This window comes from Eretmochelys imbricata, chromosome 9 (genome assembly GCF_965152235.1).
Source record: "Eretmochelys imbricata isolate rEreImb1 chromosome 9, rEreImb1.hap1, whole genome shotgun sequence".
NCBI lineage: Eukaryota > Metazoa > Chordata > Testudines > Cheloniidae > Eretmochelys > Eretmochelys imbricata.
The window spans coordinates 21,796,803-21,819,831 of NC_135580.1; the positions used below are offsets into that span (position 1 = coordinate 21,796,803).

At 39.8% G+C, this 23,029-nt stretch overlaps 2 protein-coding genes across 14 annotated transcripts in view; one reads left to right on the forward strand and one right to left on the reverse strand.

Annotated features, from left to right (window-relative positions):
* Positions 1–9,117, forward strand: part of PPM1L (protein phosphatase, Mg2+/Mn2+ dependent 1L) — a 192,304-nt gene extending 183,187 nt beyond the window's left edge. For all 4 annotated transcript variants that reach the window (XM_077826893.1, XM_077826894.1, XM_077826892.1 and 1 more), the window contains one exon: positions 613–9,117. In XM_077826893.1, the coding sequence (XP_077683019.1) occupies positions 613–959 (347 nt within the window). In that variant the 3' untranslated portion in view covers positions 960–9,117. The remainder of the gene's footprint in view (positions 1–612) is intronic.
* On the reverse strand, positions 7,887–20,575 carry B3GALNT1 (beta-1,3-N-acetylgalactosaminyltransferase 1 (Globoside blood group)). 10 transcript variants are annotated; one of them, XM_077826903.1, is made up of 5 exons: positions 20,512–20,548; positions 17,998–18,132; positions 17,020–17,163; positions 14,357–14,461; positions 7,887–13,071 (listed from the first exon to the last, which is right to left on the reverse strand). In XM_077826903.1, the coding sequence occupies exon 5, from the start codon at positions 12,975–12,977 to the stop codon at positions 12,015–12,017; it is 963 nt and encodes a 320-aa protein (XP_077683029.1). In that variant the 5' UTR covers positions 12,978–13,071; positions 14,357–14,461; positions 17,020–17,163; positions 17,998–18,132; positions 20,512–20,548; the 3' UTR covers positions 7,887–12,014. The 10 variants fall into 10 exon arrangements, with proteins under 10 accessions (XP_077683029.1, XP_077683028.1, XP_077683032.1 ...); XM_077826902.1 differs by lacking the exon at positions 20,512–20,548 and adding an exon at positions 19,614–19,955 and having other exon boundaries at positions 17,998–18,135; XM_077826906.1 differs by lacking the exon at positions 17,998–18,132 and having other exon boundaries at positions 14,357–14,410; positions 20,512–20,575.
* Between the last annotated feature and the right edge of the window lie 2,454 nt (positions 20,576–23,029).

Consider the following 23,029-nt stretch of genomic DNA (forward strand, 5'->3'; position numbering starts at 1 on the left):
TTTTCAGAACAAGAGTGTTCTGGGTCGTCATCATTATTGCTCACCCAAGACAACTTGATGGAGGTGTCCATAAATGCTTTTGTATATGTGCCTTTTGATGAGAGTGAGATTTTGGTCTTGCTGCAAGTGTTTTCAATGTTCCATTTCCTTCTTACATCCTCCCAAATGAGGGGAAACCTGTTGGTGAATTGTACAAAAGGAGAAGAGCTTTATTAAAACCAGAATCTAGAGATTCACTTTGTATATTGTCTGAGCATTGACACAAGGCTCACTGGAAGGTAAACTGCTTAAAATAAGGGAGACCTCTCTGTTCACAACAGTTTGTCAGACTCATTTGAGGAGTAAAAAACACAAAGTTGTGCTTTGTTTTGAAAGGAGGGCCATCCGTGATGTTATGTTTCAACTATTTCAATAGCACTGGCTTCCATGTAGATCCAATCCAACTCTTCCCTGCATTGTCTTGACGTTTATCTTACTTCAGGCATCTTCTGTTTTTTTAGATATGTGATGTTTTTCATCTGTTTTTTTTCACAGATTTTTTCACAGATTTTACAGTGAATCTGGCAGTAAGTCATAGAGATTCAATTTAATAGAGTTTGTGTTTCATTGCAGGTGGCTTCATCAGCTTTAATGGTTCCTGGCGTGTTCAGGGGATTCTGGCCATGTCCCGCTCACTAGGAGATTATCCACTGAAAAATCTGAATGTTGTTATCCCTGACCCAGATATTCTGACCTTTGATCTGGACAAACTACAGCCGGAGTTCATGATCTTAGCATCTGATGGCCTGTGGGATGCTTTCAGCAATGAAGAGGCTGTTCGATTCATCAAGGAACGCCTGGATGAACCACATTTTGGTGCAAAGAGTATAGTTCTGCAGTCATTTTACAGAGGATGTCCTGATAACATAACAGTTATGGTGGTGAAGTTCAGGAATAGCGGCAAAACAGAAGAACAGTGAATTTATAACAGCTCTCTCCCTCTTCTCTAGTGAACTTAAAACAAACTCTTGTATTTTAATGTGGTAGAAAGTTCTAGTAATTATCATTAGGATTGTATGTAAAAGAAATGGGAAAGATCCCTCTGATCTGTTCTTTGCTGAACAAAAAGAACAACACGGCAAGTATGTTTTGGATAGTTATAATAATTAAGTTCCCCACATTGTCCTGCCTCACGTGACCTGCCCCTCCTTTGAAATGGAAGGGTCAGGTCATATTCTAGTTAATTTCTAAGGTTTAAAATTGCTGCCTAAGGCTTTTTCAAATACTGATGATTTCTTAATTTTCCTTTCTGATGATTTTCTTAATTTTCCTAGCTGAAGCTGCATTCAGTTTGGCACTGAAGGGGCAAGGCAGTCATAAGCGAGCGATAGGAATGACACTGCTTTTCACTCATATATGTAACTAATCTCACAACTGCACTCTTCAATGCTTCGCATCCTTGTTTATCTAATCTGCAGTGATAGATTGAAAAAGATTTGTAATTATTGGTCTGTGCTTTACATGAAGAAAAAAGAGAAGCTAAATGCTAGCCTCTGCCAGTCCACAATTGGCCACCCTCTTCATAATTTTATAATGAAATATGCCCTTTTTACTATATGATTAAGTAAATAATTGAGTTCCGTGTATCCATGTGATTATCCAGTCTGTGTATAATTTTCATTACACTTTCCCTATGCCGTACTGTATTCAAATCAACTGATAAACTCCCTCACCAAATTCTGAGGTTTGACGCCTTCAGTCACCAAGAAACTAGTTCTGTCATTGTTGAAGAATGCTTAGCATTGATTCAGTTCACACTTGCTTCTGCTTTTTAGCAAAGAATTTTCATAGACAAGTAGAGAAAAAAATACAAGATGCTTTCAAGCAAGGCAGAGCTTTTTATGATGTTCTGGGGAGGGTCAGTAACACTGAAACTTAATTCAAAATATTTGTCAAGGAAAAAAACCCTAAAACAACGCTTATGGCACTTAGTGTTCAACGCTGTACACCACCATTGCCATGTAAATTATTGGGAATATGCTTTAGTGCTGAAACATTCTTATAACTGTAACCAAGAAACTTTTAAGTTCTGATTTTCAACAATAATTGTATTTGGAATCGGTGAATAATGTAAATTTTATTATAGACAGCAACCTTCCGAACCTGGTATAGATCTGGAAATCGCTGGTTACTTTATCATATAGTGATCTGGAAACAGAACAGTAACAGAGAATAGATAGTGTCTTAGCAGAAACCTTGGATTCTTTTTGTGAATAATAGGTCAGACATACTAATGAAAACCGGAAAATCTAGAACAGAAAGGTGTGGGCACAGGCTTCTTACCTCATTTTGAGACCTTCATGGAATTGATTCTTTAAGTGAAAGATTTAATTAAAAGATCCAACTGCTGTACTAAGGGAAAAAATCAAGTTTAGTGGATTTTTAATTGTAGCTTTGCAATCAAACTGAAGTCGTAAGAGGAAATATTAATGATCTCACTTCAGTTAAATTGCACTGATCTCATTTCTAAAGCTCTTCCAGGTTAGAGTGCTCTGAAATGATGTGAATGTTGTGCAGAGGTTTCGTGATGGTCCTTATAAGTGTGAAACCCTGTACAATGCTAGAGCAGGAGTTCTCAAAGTGGGCTCCAAGGATCATTTGCTGGTCACATGGTGAAGCCTTTGCCTTCCCCTTTCCAGCTGCTTTGAGAGGCAGACAGGCCTGTCCTTGCAGGAAAGAACCCAAAGCGTTGTGGAAACAGCTTCTCAGGGGAAAAGAGAGAGGCTGAGAAGTTTACTCCACTAAGGTACTGCTACAAATGTAGAGGAGGAACCTGTAGAAATGAGCAGGGGATACAGCCCTGGAGCTATCTCAATCGAGTACTTCAGCAGAAAGCTGAATTACTTCAGCCTCTGGCTACAATCTTGCTGTAATGAATCTATCAGTTATCAGTTAAGTCTCCCATACATACACAGGTGGGGAGCTGGAACTAGAATGATGGTCCTTCAGCTACCAGAAAACCCCACTCTGTATGCCTCTACCACATGAGCTAAAGGAAATTTCTCAAAGCAGGTACTAAGATTAGGCCCTGCACCCTCCCTGTAGCTCAGCCAATAGATCACAGAAGGGAACTTCAGAGCTCTACAGGAGTGCTGGTAGAGTCGCTTCACCTCCTATGGAGCAACTAGACCTGTATCAGGAGCCCAGGAAAAAGGATTTGACTGTGTTGTTAACTGTAGATTTACAAATTCAGGTACCACAGTTGACACAGGTAAGGTGTCGGGGTGGTGATTGGGAAGGCAGGTAGGTGATCCATGAGATACTGTTGCCTTAGCAGTGAGCCACAGTCTAGAGCCTTGCACAGGACTATTCTTTAATCCTGCTCCCACTATTATGGCAGCAGGATCTATGTGATCTCAGTCCTGCTGCAAGGCTGGGCTCTATCAGTGTAGAAGCATTTGAGAAACTCAGTACAGGAGCACAGAATAGCTTTGTGGGTGGCACTGACCTATGTATTTATTCCAGGATTAAGACTCAGAACTTACTCTTGCCTGATAACTAAACAAAGCTATTTCAGCCTATGTTCAATGTTCGCATTTGTGAAAGCATTAGTTATTTTTCTACCTTTTCTTGAATTTTCCTTTTATTTTTTTCCTTGATGGTTAACTCCTTTGCTATACCCTGTGTATGAAACCTGTAGCTTTAGTAGTCTGCCATAGCACTGTCAATAACTGCAATAACTCCCTTCCTTTGCCAAAGAAATTCACTTCCACCATCTGTGTTTGATGTGACTGGTGGATTTTACTCTTAATTTAAAAAAAAACAAGGGGCGGAGACTCACTTTAGGGTTAAAGAAAGTGGTATACGAAGAGGGAAGGGACTGTGCAAATTTGCCCTCACGCTCTGTCAATGCATCTACCTTAAAAACCTACTTTCCTAGGGTTTTCCCTGTAAACCCTGCCAGTCATGTTGAAGTCTCTAACAATTTTGTGAGGTGGACAGCTACCCACAAGGGACAAGACTAAGAAGATCTACATCTCCCTTATAAAAGTCTTTAACGTTCAGGTGGTTGGGATGCTCACCTGGGATGTGGGAAACCAAGGCTCAAGGCCCTGGCTCCACATCAGAGTGGGGATTTGAAAACAGGCCTCCTGTATCTCAGATGCATGCCCAAACCACTGACCTACTGTGTATTCTTATGAGGGATGGGCACACATTGCTTTTCCCCTCCTCTCCCCACCCCAAAAATGTCCTGATCTCTTTGCCCCCAGCTGTCTTGAAGGGGGTTAGGTGTGCTCGGAGCATACCTATTGAAACAGGCCCCACAGGCAAAAGAGGCAGGGAATACCTTGCTTGCAGTGAGCAGCTTGGTGGTATCATTACCTTAGGTGCTTTTGCACAGGCCCCGCAGCAGAAACTTAGGCACCTAGGGAGCTTAGGTGGGTACCGGGTTAGGTAGCATCTGAGCAGGGGTTTTTAGGATTTCAGTGGCACCTAAGTGTTGGACTTAAGCATCTAAAGGGGCAGGTAGGCACCTAAGTCCCTTTGTGGATCTAGCCTAAAGTGGCTGTATCAATGTCCAAATACCTGGTCCCTTGAGCCTGTGTGTCCAGATGTGAAAGGCCACTATACTAAACTGGTGCCCATGTCCAACATATGTATTGGTCATTATTAAATATTGTAAACTTGTAGTTATACCTCACTTTTTTTTTTTTAAATGTTGCTCTTATTGGCAATGGTATTCTAAACTGGTGGTTTTCCAGAGCCAAATTAACTGAGTACACTTTTATACATATTCTTATAGCAGACCCTTGCAGTTTTACTGTGTTGTGCTGTACTGTGAACTCTTTGCAAGGACTGTGCTTTACTAATTAAAGAGCTATAATCTATCCTCATATTCTGGCTGTCAGCGAAGTCCAGTTGTACATAATACACTGCCTTTCTGTGTGATCATCTCTCCCTCTAGTGTCTTGCCCAAGGAAGTATAGTAGCCTACTGACTTAAAGTTAATAGAGTAGAACCTCAGTTACGAACACCAGAGTTACGAACTGACTGGTCAACCACACACCTCATTTGGAATCACAGTCAGGCAGCAGCAGAGACACCCTCCCCCTCAAAAAGGCAAACACAGTACAGTACTGCGTTAAACATAAACTACTGAAGAAAAAAAAAAAAAAAGGAACTTTTAAAAAAAAAAGATTTGACAAGGTCTGGAAACTTTCTGTGCTTGTTTCATTTAAATTAAGATGGTTAAAAGCAGCATTTTTCTTCTGCATAGTAAAGTTTCAAAGCTGTATTAAGTCAATGTTCAGTTGTAAACTTTTGAAAGAACAACTGTAACGTTTTCTTCAGCGTTACAACCAACCTCCATTCCTGAGGTGGTTTAGCACAAGCAAAAGATGCATGTTCTTTAAGGATGAAATTTACCCCAGTGCAGAGATCCTGTGTAAGGTATACGCATGCCCACTGCCCAGGAGTGAACTTTATACTAGTGCTGAAGGTCCCAGATTCAGTCTCCATTGATGATTATGGTGTCTGGACATATGCACCCATGGTTTATTACATATACAGATCCAAGAGCAGAATTTAGCCACCAAAAAGTTTGAGGACCTGTTTGGTATTTAGAGCCATGTCATCAACTTGCCCTGCATTCCTTGCCAAGATCTCTCCAAACATGGTTGTCTTACCATATCATATCAGCGAATGCATTTGAAGCAACTTAACTGTTTGTTGCAGGCATCCAAAAGTTTGGTGACAGTACAGCTTGTTCAGGCCACTGTGGCCAAACATGCAGGTTCTGAAATTCACAGATCTCTCGGTTGGCAGCATCAGCTGTTTTATTTTTTTTTATTTTTTTTTTTTCCTGTAACATTTAGTGTGAAGCACAGGAATGGAAGTGTCTGGTCAGTGAAATGGTCCAGAAGATGATTTTTAAAAATAAAGGGCTTGGTTAGTGATCTTACTCCCATTGAAGTCAGTGGAAGATTTGTCATTGATTTAAGTGAAAGGATCAATAGTAAAATCAGTATTAGATTGTTTGTGCAGTGACATTTGTTTTATGGTAACCTACGTGTGGTGGGTAAAGCGTTTAGTGTTCACTCCGTATAACAGCTATCTGATGGTGCTTTTACTTTATTAAAGTCAGAAGAAATTCTTTGCTTTAGAGCAGTTAGGCCAGATTGAAGTAACAATACAATATATTGCTAAATAAATTCTAACTCTGTATTTTGAAAATATAAATTTTTTTTCAAGAAACCAGCTACCTTTTAACAGACAAGATGTCACTGTACTAAACATTAGGAAGATACTGGTGATACATGAGTGTTTTTCACATGGATGGGGAAAAATCAGCATTTTTCTTTTAAAAAAAAAAACCTCAGCCTTCCATTTTCTAAAATAGGTTTTAGGCCTTAATCTTGAAAGTTGTTCTGCAGCAGTCTACCAGTCCAGAGTAACATCTAGGATCAGGACCTTAAAAAAGTAGTTTTGGAAAATAGAAGGTTCAGGTTTTTTATTAAAGCAACAGGCAATTAATGTTACTAGTAGCTTGAGGTTTAGCAGACATGTAATATAGCTGCTAATCTTTAATGGTGGTTAAGTTTGTAATTATCTTTCCAAATCTAAAGACTGGAACCTCATGGGATGTTTACATTCTAAATTAAGCATACTTTTGTATATTGAATTACTAGGTTTGTTTATATAGCACTGAAGGACTTGGTTTTTCTGTGTCATATACAAAAATTTCATTGAGCAGGACCTCTGAACATGGAGTATATATAGAAGCAGCTATTACATGAGTATCTTAGGTACAGTAAAATGTACAAGGTCAGAGCAACTGAAGCTTATCAAACTATAAATATGATTGTGACCACCACATTAGAGGCCTTTGGAGGAAAAAGGTTTGAATCCTACTTTTAGAAGAGGCTAGTTTCTTGTATCTTCCTGAGGTCAAAAGGGGAAAAAGTCCATATTCCTTGAGCCACAGAGGGAAAGGGGGACAGTATTTCCCCGCATTTACAAGTCCTAGGGTCCAACAGCTCTATCCCTTGAACCTTTGGAGGTGCATTAGTTTATAGGGAAACAGCTGCTCAGAAATCCAGTTCAGTGTGTATTCTATACAGGTAATTCATAATAAATCACTAAGCAGTTATGGTTAGATTCTTTATCAATCTAAATGCAGAATCTATGCAGCCATAACACCTTGGTTTCAGTTAATGGTCAAATATTGGTCCCAGAACAGACAATCATGTCTGTCTGAGTAGAGTCTAAGTACAATACCACTTTTTAAAGACTATCACACAGGGAACATCCCTTTAGAGCGTTAGTGTTCAAAAGCCAAATGTCTGAAGTTTTTGTTCTATATTGAATCAATTCAACTCTCCTTGCTACACTACTCAGATAATACAGGTGAGAGATGTGAAATATGGACAGTTTACCAAGGCTGGTTTTACCAATAAGACCTAGTTCTTGGCTAGTTTCAGGACCATTCCCTTTTTAAATTTATTATAATGAGACTTTTGGGATCCCTATGACTCTACTACTGTAGTGGATTGAGGAGCAGGGGCTGGGGGTATGCAGCAGCATACTTTAGAAGTAATAATACAAAGACTAGTATTGCAGTTAGAGATTGTAGAACCATGGCTGGCTCTGTTATATGGAAGAGTGCTCAGGAAAAATGCTTACACTTTTTTATGATTGGGCTGTTTGGGTTGTTAAAAACCTATCTGATCAGTGCAGTATTTTCCTACCTTTTTGTGCATTATAAGAGCAGAGCCTGAGGTATGTATGACAGTAACTGAACCACACTGTCTAAACAAGTAGTGTTTACTTAGCTAAATCATCAGAGCCAAGATTCTCTTTATGCTTTATAAAGTTTGCAGTTGCTTTTCATTCAAAACCAAAAGCACTTAAAATTTGTATTTTTATTTCAGAAATACAAGTTGTGAGAGAAAGGTTTTCACTATAGCTTTAAGGAACACTGCAGACAAAGCATTACAAAGAGTCCTGGGTAAGCCAGCAGATTACATTTTCCTTATTTTACATAGTGAGTCAGCATGTATGTACTACCGACACCTTAAATGAACTTTTAAAAGTCTGGCTATTAAGAATCAGTCAGATTAATGAAGATTGCAGAAAGTAATGTAATAAGTAACTACAGTCACAAGGCTAGAAATAGTGAGGTTTTAGCTATAAAGTTAAAAACACAACAATTATGCTCAGCTGGGTTTAGTTTATTCTACTTGATATATTCAATACATTGCAGCATTTGCTTGTTTTAAGGATGCAAAATAAAGCCCCATAGTTGAAGGTGAGACAAACTATAATAGCACAAGTTATATTCTCTCGGCGATTAGAAAATTACTTTATCAGGCATCTACAGAAAAACAATCTAAAACCACATGGGCCCGTTAGAGATTATAATCCCTTTTTGATTATCAGAGGCCCAACATGTATTTATAAACTAGTTTACAGTTTTCATATTTTAGAAAACATGGACCCCACTACACAAGGAAATAAGATAAAATCCATATATCCTTGCCTTGTGGAAAGTATGTTTCCCTTCCATCACAGATTACTACTAGTATACAAACATGGTTTTTCAACCTTTGAAGTGCAATTTTTTTTTTAAATAGCATCAAGTAGATCACTTTAACAAGCAGCATTCAGAGGAACACATTTCAAATCCCTCCCAAATCATATATTCTACTTCAATAGGAAAAGCTACAATTTTCCTATAAGGATCCAAAATGTCACTCAGCCTCAATCTCCTTGACATCAGTGGGAATTTTGTCTAAGTAGTGCAGCATTGAGTCCCATGTTTGCAGCTTCTGGGTTTTATAATTTAAGTAACATATCTGATATAGACAGAAGATTAGGAATTCAGTGTTCACATCCTATTTAGTTTACCCTCAATCAGTTTCTAGTTCAAGTTTGTGTCGTACATTATGTACACTGTGAATCCAGACTTCAAGCATAATTAAATTCAGTTTAAATTACTCCAACTTTTAAAAACGAACTATACCAAGATAAATGAAACAGGTGATTTAATACAATTTTCTGTAAATCTACTGTACATTTTCTTTTTAGTACTGTACTAATAGACATAAAACAATGCCAAAACTGGGTACAGGCAAAGAATATATGCAGTCTGTGGTCTTCATTAAAATGGTTCATCCTGCAATGCACCTAGTCAGTTTAAGTATTTACTATTTGTATTTGAAGGTACGCAGTCAATGAATCCCAGTAAAATGTCTAAACACTTAAATCTGCAAACTCTACTGGAAGAATATACAGGTGATAGATACAGTGGTAACTTTACATTGTGAATGCTATTTTCAATACACTAGAATAAAACTCTAAATACTAAACATTGTTTGATGCATTTTTGTGCACACCACCTCTGTGAGAATATGTATGGTCCTAAAGGATGTTTGACCTGCTTCATCTGCGTCATTTGCAAGGCCAATAAGTTCATAAACAGGGTCATAAGAAATCTTAGGCTGAAGTTTACACTTCATTTCTATCAGAAGATGTTAAGGGGACGGAGTTGTTTGGGTCCTACATTAAAATTGACTGATGGTGTAAATTCATACGATTATTTTAAACTCCCCTCTTATAATCAGGTTTGTTTTTAAAAATAGCCAACATTTCCGTTGAAATAACATGGCAAGCAGTATTACACATTTTATGCTTCTAGTAATAAATACGTTCAAATCTGTTTAAAAACGGGAGAAGCAAGAAAAATGTCTAAGTTACTAAGAGGCTGTTTCAAATTAAATCATCAGTTTTGTAACTAAGTTACAATTTCATGTTGAATAAACTGTGTATAAATCTACATTTCTGAAGGCAAAAGCCGTGCAATCGCTGATCAGTGAACCTTGTCAGGCACAAAAGTATCTTGCTTGGAGAAAGTTACTTACTTTTCTCTTATTGTCATACCTATTTTTGCAGCTGCAGCCATCTGCCTTGCATCAGCTTTGTGAAGACTGAAGTCTTTTGTGATTCCACCTAAAGTATTCTTTTAAAAAGCAATATTAACCACTGTCCAACTACACTGAATATCAGCATTCATGGGGCAAACACTCACTATTAAATAAACGTTCGTGTCATGGTAGGTTTAAAATAATAAGCTGTTTTTGTAGGTGAGAATTTTTCAATGTATGCCCAGTCATTGGACAAGATGATATATACAAGTTGAGCATGTTCCTTCCCACCCAACTGTAGTAAAACTCATATCAAATCATAAGTGGATCCCAGAAGTTTAGTTGTTGCAGTTTTGCAGTAATTTCTAGTTCTAAAATTAGAAGAGCACTTCCTCCCCACCATATTTAAAGAAGACATTACCTATCTTTAGAATTTCATTAAACTATACAAGCTAGTTTAAAAAAATAAAACACACAACCTTGAATTGAATCACAGTGAGCACCCTTCTAGAACAAAGTTCAAAATACTGGGGTCTACAGTTTGTGGTGGTGAACACAATTTTCTCCCCTAAATACTAAAGTGGAATCTTAGTCTTAAATTAACCTGTAAGATATCATGTATGGTTATACAAAGTTATCAAAATTCAACACTGATCATAGTACACATTAAAAAATATTGATGAAACCTCATTCTTGGTACTAGTAGTGGAGTTATTTTATACCTATTCTACATTTGTCTCTAAGAGACAATTTAAAAGAAATTAAATGTAAATATCCTATCATTAGCTATAGTATGAGTAGAAGTAAAGTGGCAGTGCTCTGTCATTCTAGATGTACAGGATGTCACTGTTGTATCTTTGGTATGTGATAGATTTTAGATGTATCAAGAATAATAAATGTGTTAATGCACTTGCAGATTCTGTATTGTCTACCAGAAGCATAAACTACTGGAAACATGGCCTTGCTGATATGACTAAGACAATAAAATACCCGTCTTTACATAAAAAAAAATCATTTGTTTTCTTGTGTTAAGATTCCTGTTAGAAAAATGTCTAGAAATATTTCCAAATTTTTATTTTAAACTCTGAACCAAACAGTTCATTTTGCAAATGAAAGTTGATCTCAGCATTTGAAAGCCATTTCAACTGACAAGTTTCACAGCAAATCTCATTGCTTATTTTCCCTGCCTGGATTCTGGTAGGTGTGGAGATGAGCCTATTAGTGCATAAATTTTGCTGTCCAATTTTGCATAGTAACTTGAAAGTAAGTTTATTTGAACTAAGTTACACTGCTGTAGCTCTGGCCCTCTATCTTAATATACTGAGAACACTGTTACCACTAAAATAATGCAGCTTTCTGAAGCCATTAAGGCAATTCTATAAAATATATATATATAGGCACCTAAAAAAGCAGCCAGATTTTCTGAAGTGCTGAGTATCTAGAAATTCTGCTGATTTCAGTGAAAACATAGGAGCCTAAAATTAAACAGCTAATTTTGAAAATCTTGGCACAATATTTCTAAAGGAATCATTGGGGTTGACTAAGCAAGCAACTTTGAGCATCATGCAGTGCAGAGGACGAGTTCATGTGTTGATGGGGGCCCAGGATGAGACATTCCCTAGAGTAGGCGGGGTACCCATCTGAAGGAAAACAGATAGCACTTTGCCCCAGGATCTGGGTTTGTGGGACAGTTCTTTGAGAAAAAAGGGGTGCTGCTCCTGTGGTTCCATAAGACAACAGATTCCTGGGGAGGTGGCAGGAAACTCAGGCAGGATGACCCCATACTTGCAGCAGACTGTTCAGAAATGAACCAGATGGGTGGAGTGAGCAGAGTACTGTTACCATATAATCTAAATAATTCTGGAATAAAAAAGGTGCAACAAAGTCTCATTCTCAATTTAAAAACACCATACTGAAAACCCTCTAGAGATATTCTGCTGTTTTAATTGTGCCTCGTAATCAGGGTGGTACCATAAGCCTGAGTGATCCTTTCTAAAACCCCATTTCCTTGTTCTACAAAACTCAATTTACACACTTTCTACAGTGCAATTCAAACCAAGAGGCCAGGACAAAACAGTCAGCTTTTGACAGACCTATATTAACATGGGATCATTAGCAAATGAGTGAAGTGTCTGTCAATAAATCCTGCCAAAATCTCATCAGTTCACTTGAAGTGATACCATGTACTGCAATCAAGTGTCTATATTTACAGATGTTAAAGTTAATTTTGTATAAAAAGAAGAGTTGTGTATCTTCTAGAATATGGATGTTCACATTTAGCATATTTAAACAAATTCCAACATAAACATCTTCAAATTTAATAGGTTTGATATGGCTCATCATTCCATAAATCTTCAGAGCCAGTTTTCCATCAAGTATATACCCCATTCCACTACAGTATGGAGGATATACCTTAAATGGATATTCATCATAAGAAATATATGTTTTTCTGTAAAACCCTCTGTAGGAAAAGTTATCAATTAGAGGGTAACCAGTAAAAAAACTGTCTGAAGAATTTATATTTTGAAGAAACGTTACTAAGTTGCCAGGGTTGATGAAAACATCAGAATCAGTCTTCATAATGTATTTAGTATTTGAACAAAACTCAGACACCCATCTGAATGCCATGATTGTTTTCAAGGTAAGATTGTTATAAGTATCCATAAAATCTTGGCGAATTATGTCACCATACAGAATGCTTTCATCTTCTATCGATAATGCATCTAAGCTGTCTTCTCTTTCACCTCCTTGCCCTAATAAGAACAGTACTAGAATCTGACGGTCCCCCCAGGATTTTTTAGAACCCCATGTTACTCTAATGGCCTGCCTTGCCTCTATATCCATAGGTTGTGAAGACACCAAGATGACCAGAAACGGATTTGTATCTTTGCATTTCAAACGCTCCCGCAGCGTGAAGAGGAATTTCTGCTTGTAAACTGGCTCATATTCATAGAAATACATCCAGTTTGTATGCTCTATCACAGTATGCGAAGGAAGTGTCATGTACCATGTCATTATTATGACAGAAAGCATAGAGAGTGCCAAAAAACTCCATTTTAAGTATTTCATAGACATATTCACCAGAAGCAGCTACAAGATAGATGTGTGTAGCAGAACTTCAAGAGGCTTACAAAGTCCTGGATCAGAAATTTTGAGAGCCAGCTTCTTGCTGAAAGAAATGCAGATGGAAAAGGTTAGTACATTAAGAATGCAATTGTACTCATTTTATTATCTGCCTAAAATTGTAACTACAAAACATAGCTTGATATCATGAGGTCAGAAAAGGAAAACTACACTGGCCCTGCTAAACACTGTTCTTTAGCCACCACTTATATCTTGAATACCACATACTGATTATGAATGAAGTTTGCTTGTAACTAGAGGAGTGGTGACTGATCTTATTCATGGCTTTCTCCTTGGGAGTCCCATCTACTAAAGGACCAAGTATAGAGCACTCTTAATTCCAGAGACAGTTGAGGGCTCTCAGCACATCAGCCTAGTGTTTTAGACTCATTTAAAGCTTGATGCTGGAGGGATGGTGGCACACAAAAACAGATGACTAAAGTGTTTTTTTTAAATACTGCTCAAAACCCATAAGTTAGCAATTTCTTTTGATGGAAAGAAGGTAAATAATTTTATTACATTTGTAGTTTGAGATTTTTATGTAAGCAGGAACTGACCAGGAGGATATAAACAAAAAAACAAGACAAAAACAAATGCAGACAAATATGCTGTCTCATCCCAACACAGTCGCATCTCCTCATTAACTGCATGCTCTTGGCTGAATATGCTAATGAAGAGTCAACTTCTATACAAGCAAACTGAACAAACATTAGAATTACAAACCTACATCCATAAGTATTTCAGTGACACACACCAAGCTCTTTATAATATGCTCAACACACAAAGATGGCTATTTCCTACAAAACAACTATATAATAAAAAAAAGTTTGTTTAGTTATGCACATGTTGAACTAGCCAACTACATAAAGGGACAATCTACCCAATCCTGCCAGAGAGCTTTGTCATTGACTTAAATGGGAGCAAGACTGATCCACTGTACAGTAGATCAGGTTCAAACCTTAAGGTTTGTGCCAGAAAACTTTGCAAGCTTATCATGTAAATACATACACCTCTACAATGACTTTTAGGATAGTCTGGTCAAGCCAGAATATCCTAATAACTGCATGCAATATTATGAGGCTTCGACACATACAAAACTGTGTCACTGCAATTTAGCATGTGCTTCTATGTGCATTATTTGGTACTTGCATAATGAGTATTTTTGAAAGAAATTCTAAGAGTTATGGAAAGATACTCTGAATCTCCAGTTTTGCAAATTAGAAATTGTCTACGTACACTTTGCTTTCACATTATGGCAGTCTAACTTTCCAATTAAAAATTACTTTGGTATAATGATATGTTTCAGAGCACTAGAGAGAGAGAATGTTTACCTGGCAACTGTATCACTGCTGTTTGTATTATTCCTCCATCCTCTTATTCATCTACTACACAAGAAAAGTTTCTGTGAACATTTCTCTTCTGATGGTGCCCTGGAGCTGATGTCAAAGTATGTTACTGTTAGACTTCACTGTCTAAGAGATTTAAGATCTTTTACTTCATTATGAAAGAGGAAAATATTGAATTCCACTGCAGACCTAAAACCAAAAAAACCCTACAACTTCCACCCTTCCTCCCTCCCCACCCCAAAAAAAAACCCCCCCGCAGATGAAATTAATCAAATACAGCAGGGGAATGCAGCTGATAGCACTAAGAATCCTGATCTCCTTACTCAAAACTCCAATGAAGTCAATGAGATTTTTCACCAAGCAAGGAAAACAGGAATTAGCCCAAGAAGCAGAACAAACTGAGGAAGTTATGATGAAAAAGGGAGCTACCAAAGTCATTTTTATGCTGTTAAGTTTATTAACAAGATGGCCTTACTCCTGGGCCTCAGAAGACAGCAGCAGACCTCTGAGGGGATGTCATATCCCAACTAGTTTCAGAGTAACAGCCGTGTTAGTCTGTATTCGCAAAAAGAAAAGGAGTACTTGTGGCACCTTAGAGACTAACCAATTTATTTGAGCATGAGCTTTTGTGAGCTACACGAAAGCTCATGCTCAAATAAATTGGTTAGTCTCTAAGGTGCCACATATCCCAACTAGCAATTCCTCCTCATATGGATAGGAAGAGCCAAGCATGTTTTATCCTGAAAGGAAAGACTAGTCAGTCAGTAAACAAAGTAAAGCTTACTCCCTAACATCACAAACTATCAAGCAGCATGGGACTCAAGCTATCATCAGAGCAACATACTGCCATGCACAGCATGCCATTCAACAGAAACTACATACAAATCCCATTCCAGAATGCAGTGAGAATAGAATCAGTAGTCTGTAGTCAACAGGAGTCTTGCCATCAACTACAATGGGAGCAGGACTAACCCTATCCATAGTTTCTACTGATTGGTTGCTTTACAGATAATGTAAGAATTGGCAGGTGACAACTGAGGAAGATAGCAGCACAGAGAGTAAAAGATATGAGCTAGCAATCTTCAATGTATACATGCACACACAACCCAGCTGATCCATTCTCTCACAGTAGTCTCCCAAAATTGACATGGGATTGCACACAATATAATCATTAACATAATGAGTGCTGATAGTTATGCTACAGCAGTGGCAGTGTTAACAAAGCTTGATGTGCAAAAATCCCTACTCCAATATGATTAGAAATGGTATCCTTGGAAAGCACTTAAAAAAAAAGATGAAATATGCCCATCTGCACCATACAAGAGATTAGGTATTCCCAAATAAACAAGTTCTGTGTTCAGTTTTGAGCTATTGCTAATAAGCAGGGATCCTAGAAATCTGTTTGCCAAAAAAAACATGAAATTTGTTTTTACAGAGACTCTTTAGTTTTTACATTTTGTAAAAAAAATAAAAACATACACAGTGAAACCCTGATTTATCCAGTCTAACTGAGATCAGGGCCAAATCGGATAATCAAAAATTCTGATAATCAGAAGAATGGGCAAAGAGCTTTCTATCCCTTATTTTAAGATGGGAAGCTTGGGCAGTCAGCCTCGGGCAGCTGGTGGTTCAGTTAATACAATGAGTTGGGTAATGGAGGCTCAGATAAACATTGTGTTCAACTGATTTCTGTAAATATTGTGGCTAGGGAAACTAAAGTTCAGTATTTCACTTTAATTGCAGAAAGACACAGATATGTATAGATTTTATCAGAGCATGGGGGGGCGGTGTTTTCCACAGAAAACTGGGATTCCTGCTAATAAGTAATGGTATGGCATTACCAAACTAATTACCAAGATTCACTACATTGTGGGAAGTTCAGTCACTCTTCCTATTTACAGGAAGATCTTATCCAGTCTTCTCTTATATGGACATTACAGTTCATGTGGTATTTCTCCTTGCCCACCTCATAAGGTGTGCTATATGCCAGATGTTCCCTTTCACTTCAGAGGCAACTGCTTTTCACTGACACTCAATGTGTATCATTTAATATAGTTATAAGAAATGTAAAACCATATTTTAGAAGGAGAACCTGGTTTATTCCCCTATCTAAAAGGGACTGTGTGTAGGCAATTATAGTTGGATGTCAGTGACTGTCAGGGTTCTCCCTCCATGTGATAAAACCACTGCCTTGATCCAACTCTGGATCCAGATTCAGGATGCTGAAAATGCAGTAGCCTTCTCCTCCTAAAAAAATAAAAACAGGGCCTCCAGGATAGGATTGATATATTGAGTATTATGTGACCATGACACCAATTTGGACCCTCACCTTAAACTGGCACAACAGTATTGACAACTCCAAGCGTTCAAAAATCATGAGATTTTTAAAAAATTACGTTTACAGTACTATTTGTTTGCCTTCTAGTTTTGGGGCCTTTTCGAGCTTTTGTTCACAAGTACAAGGGCTAGAAATTTTTTTTTAAATGACAGCTGAGATTCTCGTGTAATCACATGACCCTAGATACTTCAAAAAAAAAAAAACCAAATATCACAAGCTTGTTTAAGTCACAACAGTGAGCTAGACTGTGGATCCCTACTAGCTCGTCCAAGAAACATATGTGGAACATAGAAAACATCCCCAAACCTACCATTGTGATGTTAATTCCAGATTACTCTCATCACCACTGTCAGATGGGGAGGAGAAGACAGTGTTCATGGCCTAGCATGGGAGTGATCTTCCGCTGCTTTTGGTAATGATGTGATGAAGGATGAAGAGGCCCCAACTCCAACCTCTGAAAACGGGGAAAAAAACTCCTAAGGGAATAGAAATGCAAAAGTAGGAGCATCTACACAAACACATTCACTTGTTTCCTCTTCACACCCTATCCTGGCTTAAATACACCCCATCCAGAAGCCTCAAATGTTATCAACCCTGCAATCAAGTCTACACAGCCCTCTGAGACTCCTCCTCTCCTTCCCTGTTCAGAGAGGAATGAAGGAACAACACGGAACAGGTTTGCTTCAGGAGAAAGAAGGAGCTGCAACAGAGCTACTGGTCTCTCTATATTTTAGCAACCTGAAAACTACCTTGTGTTCAACCACACAATTTTCAATGGCATACCAGCATGGAAAGACATCATCCACTCTAAAATTTAACCCCTCCAATGCTCGAGAGCACACAACCCCTATACCAAAGCTAAGGGCCAGCAACACAACAGCAGAGTCAGAAACTGCTACATGTAGCAAAAGCTGACACAAGGCAAAATTTACTATCTTCACCTCTCTCATTCCCCTGGGCCAGAAGTAGCAAATTATAATAGGAGGGTTGTCCTTGTCAGAATTTGTTGCTCCTCACTTTTCCCCATCCTTGTGATGTCAGTTTTGAATAAAATTTGACTTAATGCTGCCCCATGGAGCTAGCAATAGCGACTGGCAATGGTTCAGTAACAGTGCTGACATAATAAGCAGACATGAGGAACAACAGAGACTGGGCCATTGTTTGCGCGTGTTCTACAGATTCAAATTCCGGCACTTATCTGCATGCACTCCAGCTGCCATTAACTTTGTTAGATTTAACTTTATAGAATTGCAGAGATGTGTCTGTAATATGAGAAATGCATATGTACCTTGAGGGATCAAATATGTCTCATTTCAGCACTGAGTTCTACATGCTTTGTCAGTCTGGGATGGTTTGTGTGCAGCAAGCTCAGTGTCTAAGTGTGGGTAGCTCCTGTTTGTTTAGCTGAACCTAAGCCCAAGTTCTGCTGTAGCAAAGAGAAAGAGTTAGACTTCATTTTATAATGCTCATGTGCTGCATTCCCAAAGTATGCTGCAGCATCTCTAAGGAAAAAGGATAACAATGTGTGTTATTGGGGCATTACCAAAAGGGAGGAAAGTTATGGTCACATTGCAAGGGTGCCACATTCCTTAACTTTGTACTTCCTGTTTTTTAGAGGTTTAAGTTTAGCTACTCTCTCCACTCTGGAAAGGCATGAAGCAGCACTAGGCAACCTTCATTCTGCATTAACAAAGTTTTTAGGCAGTTAATTTCCTTGGGCTTGGGGTTTTTTTTTTTGTTTTTCTTTTTAAATATATAATTTCTCAGCATCTCCATAACCCAGCTCTCCCTCTCCACTGCCTCTGGCTAGTTGGCAATAATTATTACCACAGTCACCGAAGACAATGTTGCATGTTAATCCCTTTACTACCCAACACCATCTCCCCAGGTCAGGGGCCTCCTGTCTCTGCCTGTTCAGCAGGTTGGTCTTACCTGCTTCCCATGCCAGAGCAGACATCAGCAGAGGTCCTGCAAGTTAAGAAGCTGGGGAGAGGATGCAGGAACAGTGCAGGAACTAACATGGAGTCAGGCCTATTTTTTAGAAGGAAAATAAATATGGAGGGCATGTCTGGACCCCTCCTATGCACCCCATACTTCTCTGCACAACTCTGACCTCCCTCTCTTCCTTTAGCAGCAGCATAAGGAAGGGTGAGTCTGGAGCACCTTCCTTACTGCAGGAGGCAGCATGATTTAACCTTAACGGTTTTTTTTCCCCTCACATTTTTTACCTGTAATATGAAGTTGCTCTAAGACAATTATTCACTGGAAACATTCAGTCTTATTTATATGGTCAAATATATAGGAAATATATAAACATTTTCATCTGTAATGCGAAGCAATTTTGGCAAAGGGAGGATAAGTTACTATAATTTGAAATCATTGGTTGACAACTTGTTCATCTCAAAGTATTCATTATTTAGCTTAATTTTTCCACACTAACATTTTGTTATGGTGCAGCTATACTGTTGCAGTTCCAATAAAATATTAATCTGGTCTAATCACTCAGTTAGTAGGCCTATTTTTGGACCTATGTTTCATACACAACCATAGACACATCAATGAAAACCCCTAGTAAGGATACGCTGCAGTAGTGTAATCTTGATCTGCTGCAGTTCACAGTGTGCCTGTTTTTAAAGGTCATGATTACCTACAGTGCATTACAAAGACACAAGAACTTTGCAATGTTGCTGCTACATTGGCATAGGTAAACCATTTGAACAGGAAAAAGAAGTGGAACTAGAGTTATGACATTGTGATACAGTGCGTAACTTAGTTACAGGTAAACAATGACATGCATCTGAATAGAGTGAATCAAAAGAAGGGATAGTGTGCTAAGGGCAATTAGTAATAAAATACCATTTTAAAACCAAGTAATTAAAATAAATGGTAAGATGCAACACTTACAGTGGGTAACAAGAAATGGAGTCCCATGTAGGCTCACCGTATGGTAGCTAAGCCAAAGCTGGCACTGCTGTCAGGCTCCCTACAGACAAGGTATGCCTGCGGAGGCATTCTCCTCACACAGACCCAGGCAGAGTTGTGACCAGTTTTAGGGTGGTGGACGTATCAGGGAACCAACTTTTTTTGGCCACTCAGTACCTTATTTCAGGCTGCAACACGTCGGCATAGGGCTACACTGCACTTCTAAGGCCACAACCCTGGGGCAGGGGTGCTAAGGCAGCACAGCCAGCCAGGAGCACCTGCCCCTCTGGCAACCACTGCAGGTGGCTCACCCCATCCACGGGAACGTCAAACCACTCTGCAGGGCTCCCCTCCCTGCCACCCCATCTCCCTCTTCGTTACCCCCAGGTCCCGCCCCTCTGCCCCCTCCTTCCACCCAGGGCCGGCTCTAGCTTTTGCAGCCCCAAGCAGCGAAAAAAACTGCCGCCGCGGACGGCAAAAGGAAGAAGCTGCCGGCCCTGCTTCCACCCTCGGGGCAAGCTACACCCATCCCCGCCCCCCCCCTTCTCTCCCCTGAGCCCCCTCCATAGCAGCAGCCGTTCTGAGGGCCAGTAAGGGGAGGCTGAAGCAGACGTTACTGAGCATGCGCAGTAACCCTTCCAGGGAATAACGGTCCTGACATCAGGATAGTCGGAACGGAACCCTCCCCAGCGCTCACAAATCCCAAGCCGCACGTCCCGCCAGCTGCCTCTCGCGCTCAAGGGCGCGTGAGCCCGCAGCTAGCCTCGCCAGCCGCGCTCAAGGGCGGGTGAGCCCCCAGCTACCCCCCGCCAGCGGACCAGCCCTCATCCCCCTCCTAAGAAGCTGACCCCTTGCCGCTACTGACATGCCTAGACCCTACCTTCGGGCCGCTCGCAGACCTCACCCCCGCGCATGGTCGGTGGGTGAACCCCCCCACTTCCGGGAGGCCCCGCCCGCCGTGGTGGGAGGAGCCCCGGACCGCCCGCCCCAGCGGCGCCGGGCCGAGTCGTTGTTCCCCCATCCCCGGCCGGCCTGTATGGTTAGGCGGCAGCGACATAGGGAATTTGAGAATCTCAGTGGCACTTAAGCATGGGACATAGATGCCTAATTGCCCCGTTAGACGCCTGTGTTCCAGTGTGGACCTGCCCCATAGGGCTTACTCGCCTGCCTCGCTCCATTGACTTTAATTCCAGTCTCCAGGTGTGACTTAATACGCCTATCCCATTGACTTCACATTGACTACTCATGTTAGTCAGCACTCCTGAGACTGATAAGTGTTTGAAGGCTTAGTTCCAAAGTTAGAGTACTAACATACTAAAACGTGTTGCTGTCTTGAAGAAAAACATTGCATCCCATTAGCAAAATCCCACATCTCACTGCTAAAAGATAATAGAGAGATCTGAACAAAGGCCCGGATCCAAACATTGAGTCACTTGGATTCACAGCTGAATCACAATTTTGCAACTGGCTCCTATCTCTGTACAGCGCTATGTGTTTAATGGGCTTAACCAAATTTCTGAATACAAACACCCTCAAATTATGGGGAACTTTGGCTCAGAGCCAAACCACATCTTGGACTCTGTAGCTAAAAGGACAACATCAAGGTATTTGTCATCTTTTAATAAATGTTGCTTATAGCTAAAGGCAATTAAGTAGACCTAAAAAGCCGTAAGTGGCTTAGGAGCTATGGGCTAGATTCACAAAAGGCCCTAGATCAGTGGTGGGAAACCTGCGGCCTGTCAGAGTAATCTGCTGGTGGGCCGCGAAACAGTTTGTTTACACTGACCGTCCCTCAGGCACGGCCGCCCGCAGCCCCCAGTAGCCCCGGTTCGCTGTTCCCGGCCAATGGGAGCTGTGGGCGGCCGTGCCTCAAGGACGGTCAATGTAAACAAACTGTCTCGTGGCCCACCAGCGGACTACCTTGGTGGGCCGCAGGTTGCCCACCACTGCCTTAGATGCTTAAATCTAAGTAGGAGTAGGGAAACCACCTCCTGAATCTCCTACATCGTGGCTAAGTGCTCTGACTGCCAGGCTATAGAGTCATTCTCTTTCACTGGCCCAATGATTCCAAAGTTGGGTGTGGCTATGCTTAGCATTGCCATGCCTACATTTCTGTCTCAGTGTGCTTTAGTGAATTCTCCTCTGCTTACTAGATGTTTTCTGTGAAGGTCCCTTCACTTTACATTCACTGCCCACCTTCAAAGCTTTGCTACTCTCTCACTCTAGGTTATGAAGAGGGATGAGCATTATGACAGCAGTTACTGGTGGAAGAGGGAGCAATTTCTTTCAATCTTTATTTTGGCTGCCTGTTGACAGTTAGGGGTCTGGCACAATTACTGGAGTAAGGATGATAATAAAGGGAGCTGTAATAACAAGTGTAGTTAAAATTATGTCTAGAGCAATGGATAGTTCCTTTTCATGTTAATGAATCAAAATAAATTAAATCATATGTAATATTTTAAGACTATCACCTTGAGTGGCTCTATAATTTCAAAGACATTATGAGGAAAAACTAGGACTTGCTTTGTCTATTAGGACCTGAGAATCAAAGTTTTATTTATTTGAAAGCAGTAAGACACTACAAAATTGTATAATTCTAAATGGAAACATAGGCCTGATCCTCTGAGGTGTTGACACCTTCTGAAAGGTAGTGCGAACCCTAACACCTACAAAAGAATTCATAACTGAGGGTGCTCAGCACATTACAAGATCAGGCTCAGAGTTATCTGAAAAGGGTGTAGCCCAAACTTTGGAATTTTCTATGTAAATAATAATTAGCCTTGGGCCAAGGAGGTGGTGTTTGGCTTGAACATAGGCTGCTGGTCAACATGCAGCTATCCCCTGGCTAGGATTTGGGTTTACATTTGACAGCACCAAAATCTCATGAACTGTTCTGGAGAGATTTCTGTCACCTTGGCCTGCATCTGAACCAGATTTAGAAAATAGGCTCCGTCCAGTTTTGAGATTGCAGTTGAGTCCCAATTCCACTAATAATGAAAACACTGAACATTTGTAAAAGAAAGCTAGAGATTATGTATTGTATGTTATTTAGGTGGAGATAAATGGTAACCCTAACTACTAATACTTCTGGGTGTTCTATATAGTTTTAAAGTATTGTGACATTTAAGAGAGCACCAGGGAAGATCACTGAAGTCAATCAGAATTATACCAGGCTTGATCCCTATGTAGATCCACAGAAAGTTCTGGAAAACTATGAGTGTCATACTGTTTAGAAACAATTAGTCTCTCTTGATTTCCCTTCTCTCCCCTCTCCCCACCTTGTTCCATTGCCTAGCATATTGGTGCAAACACAAAATCTTTATTTGCTGTAACATCACAACTTGTTGCTGTGGGTGTGATTACACAGAAACAAACAGAAGATTATGATTTCAGGCAAA

Coding starts and splice junctions, on each gene's coding strand:
- B3GALNT1 (XM_077826907.1), bottom strand. CDS start 12,977: ATGTCTATGAAATACTTAAAATGGAGTTTTTTGGCACTCTCTATGCTT.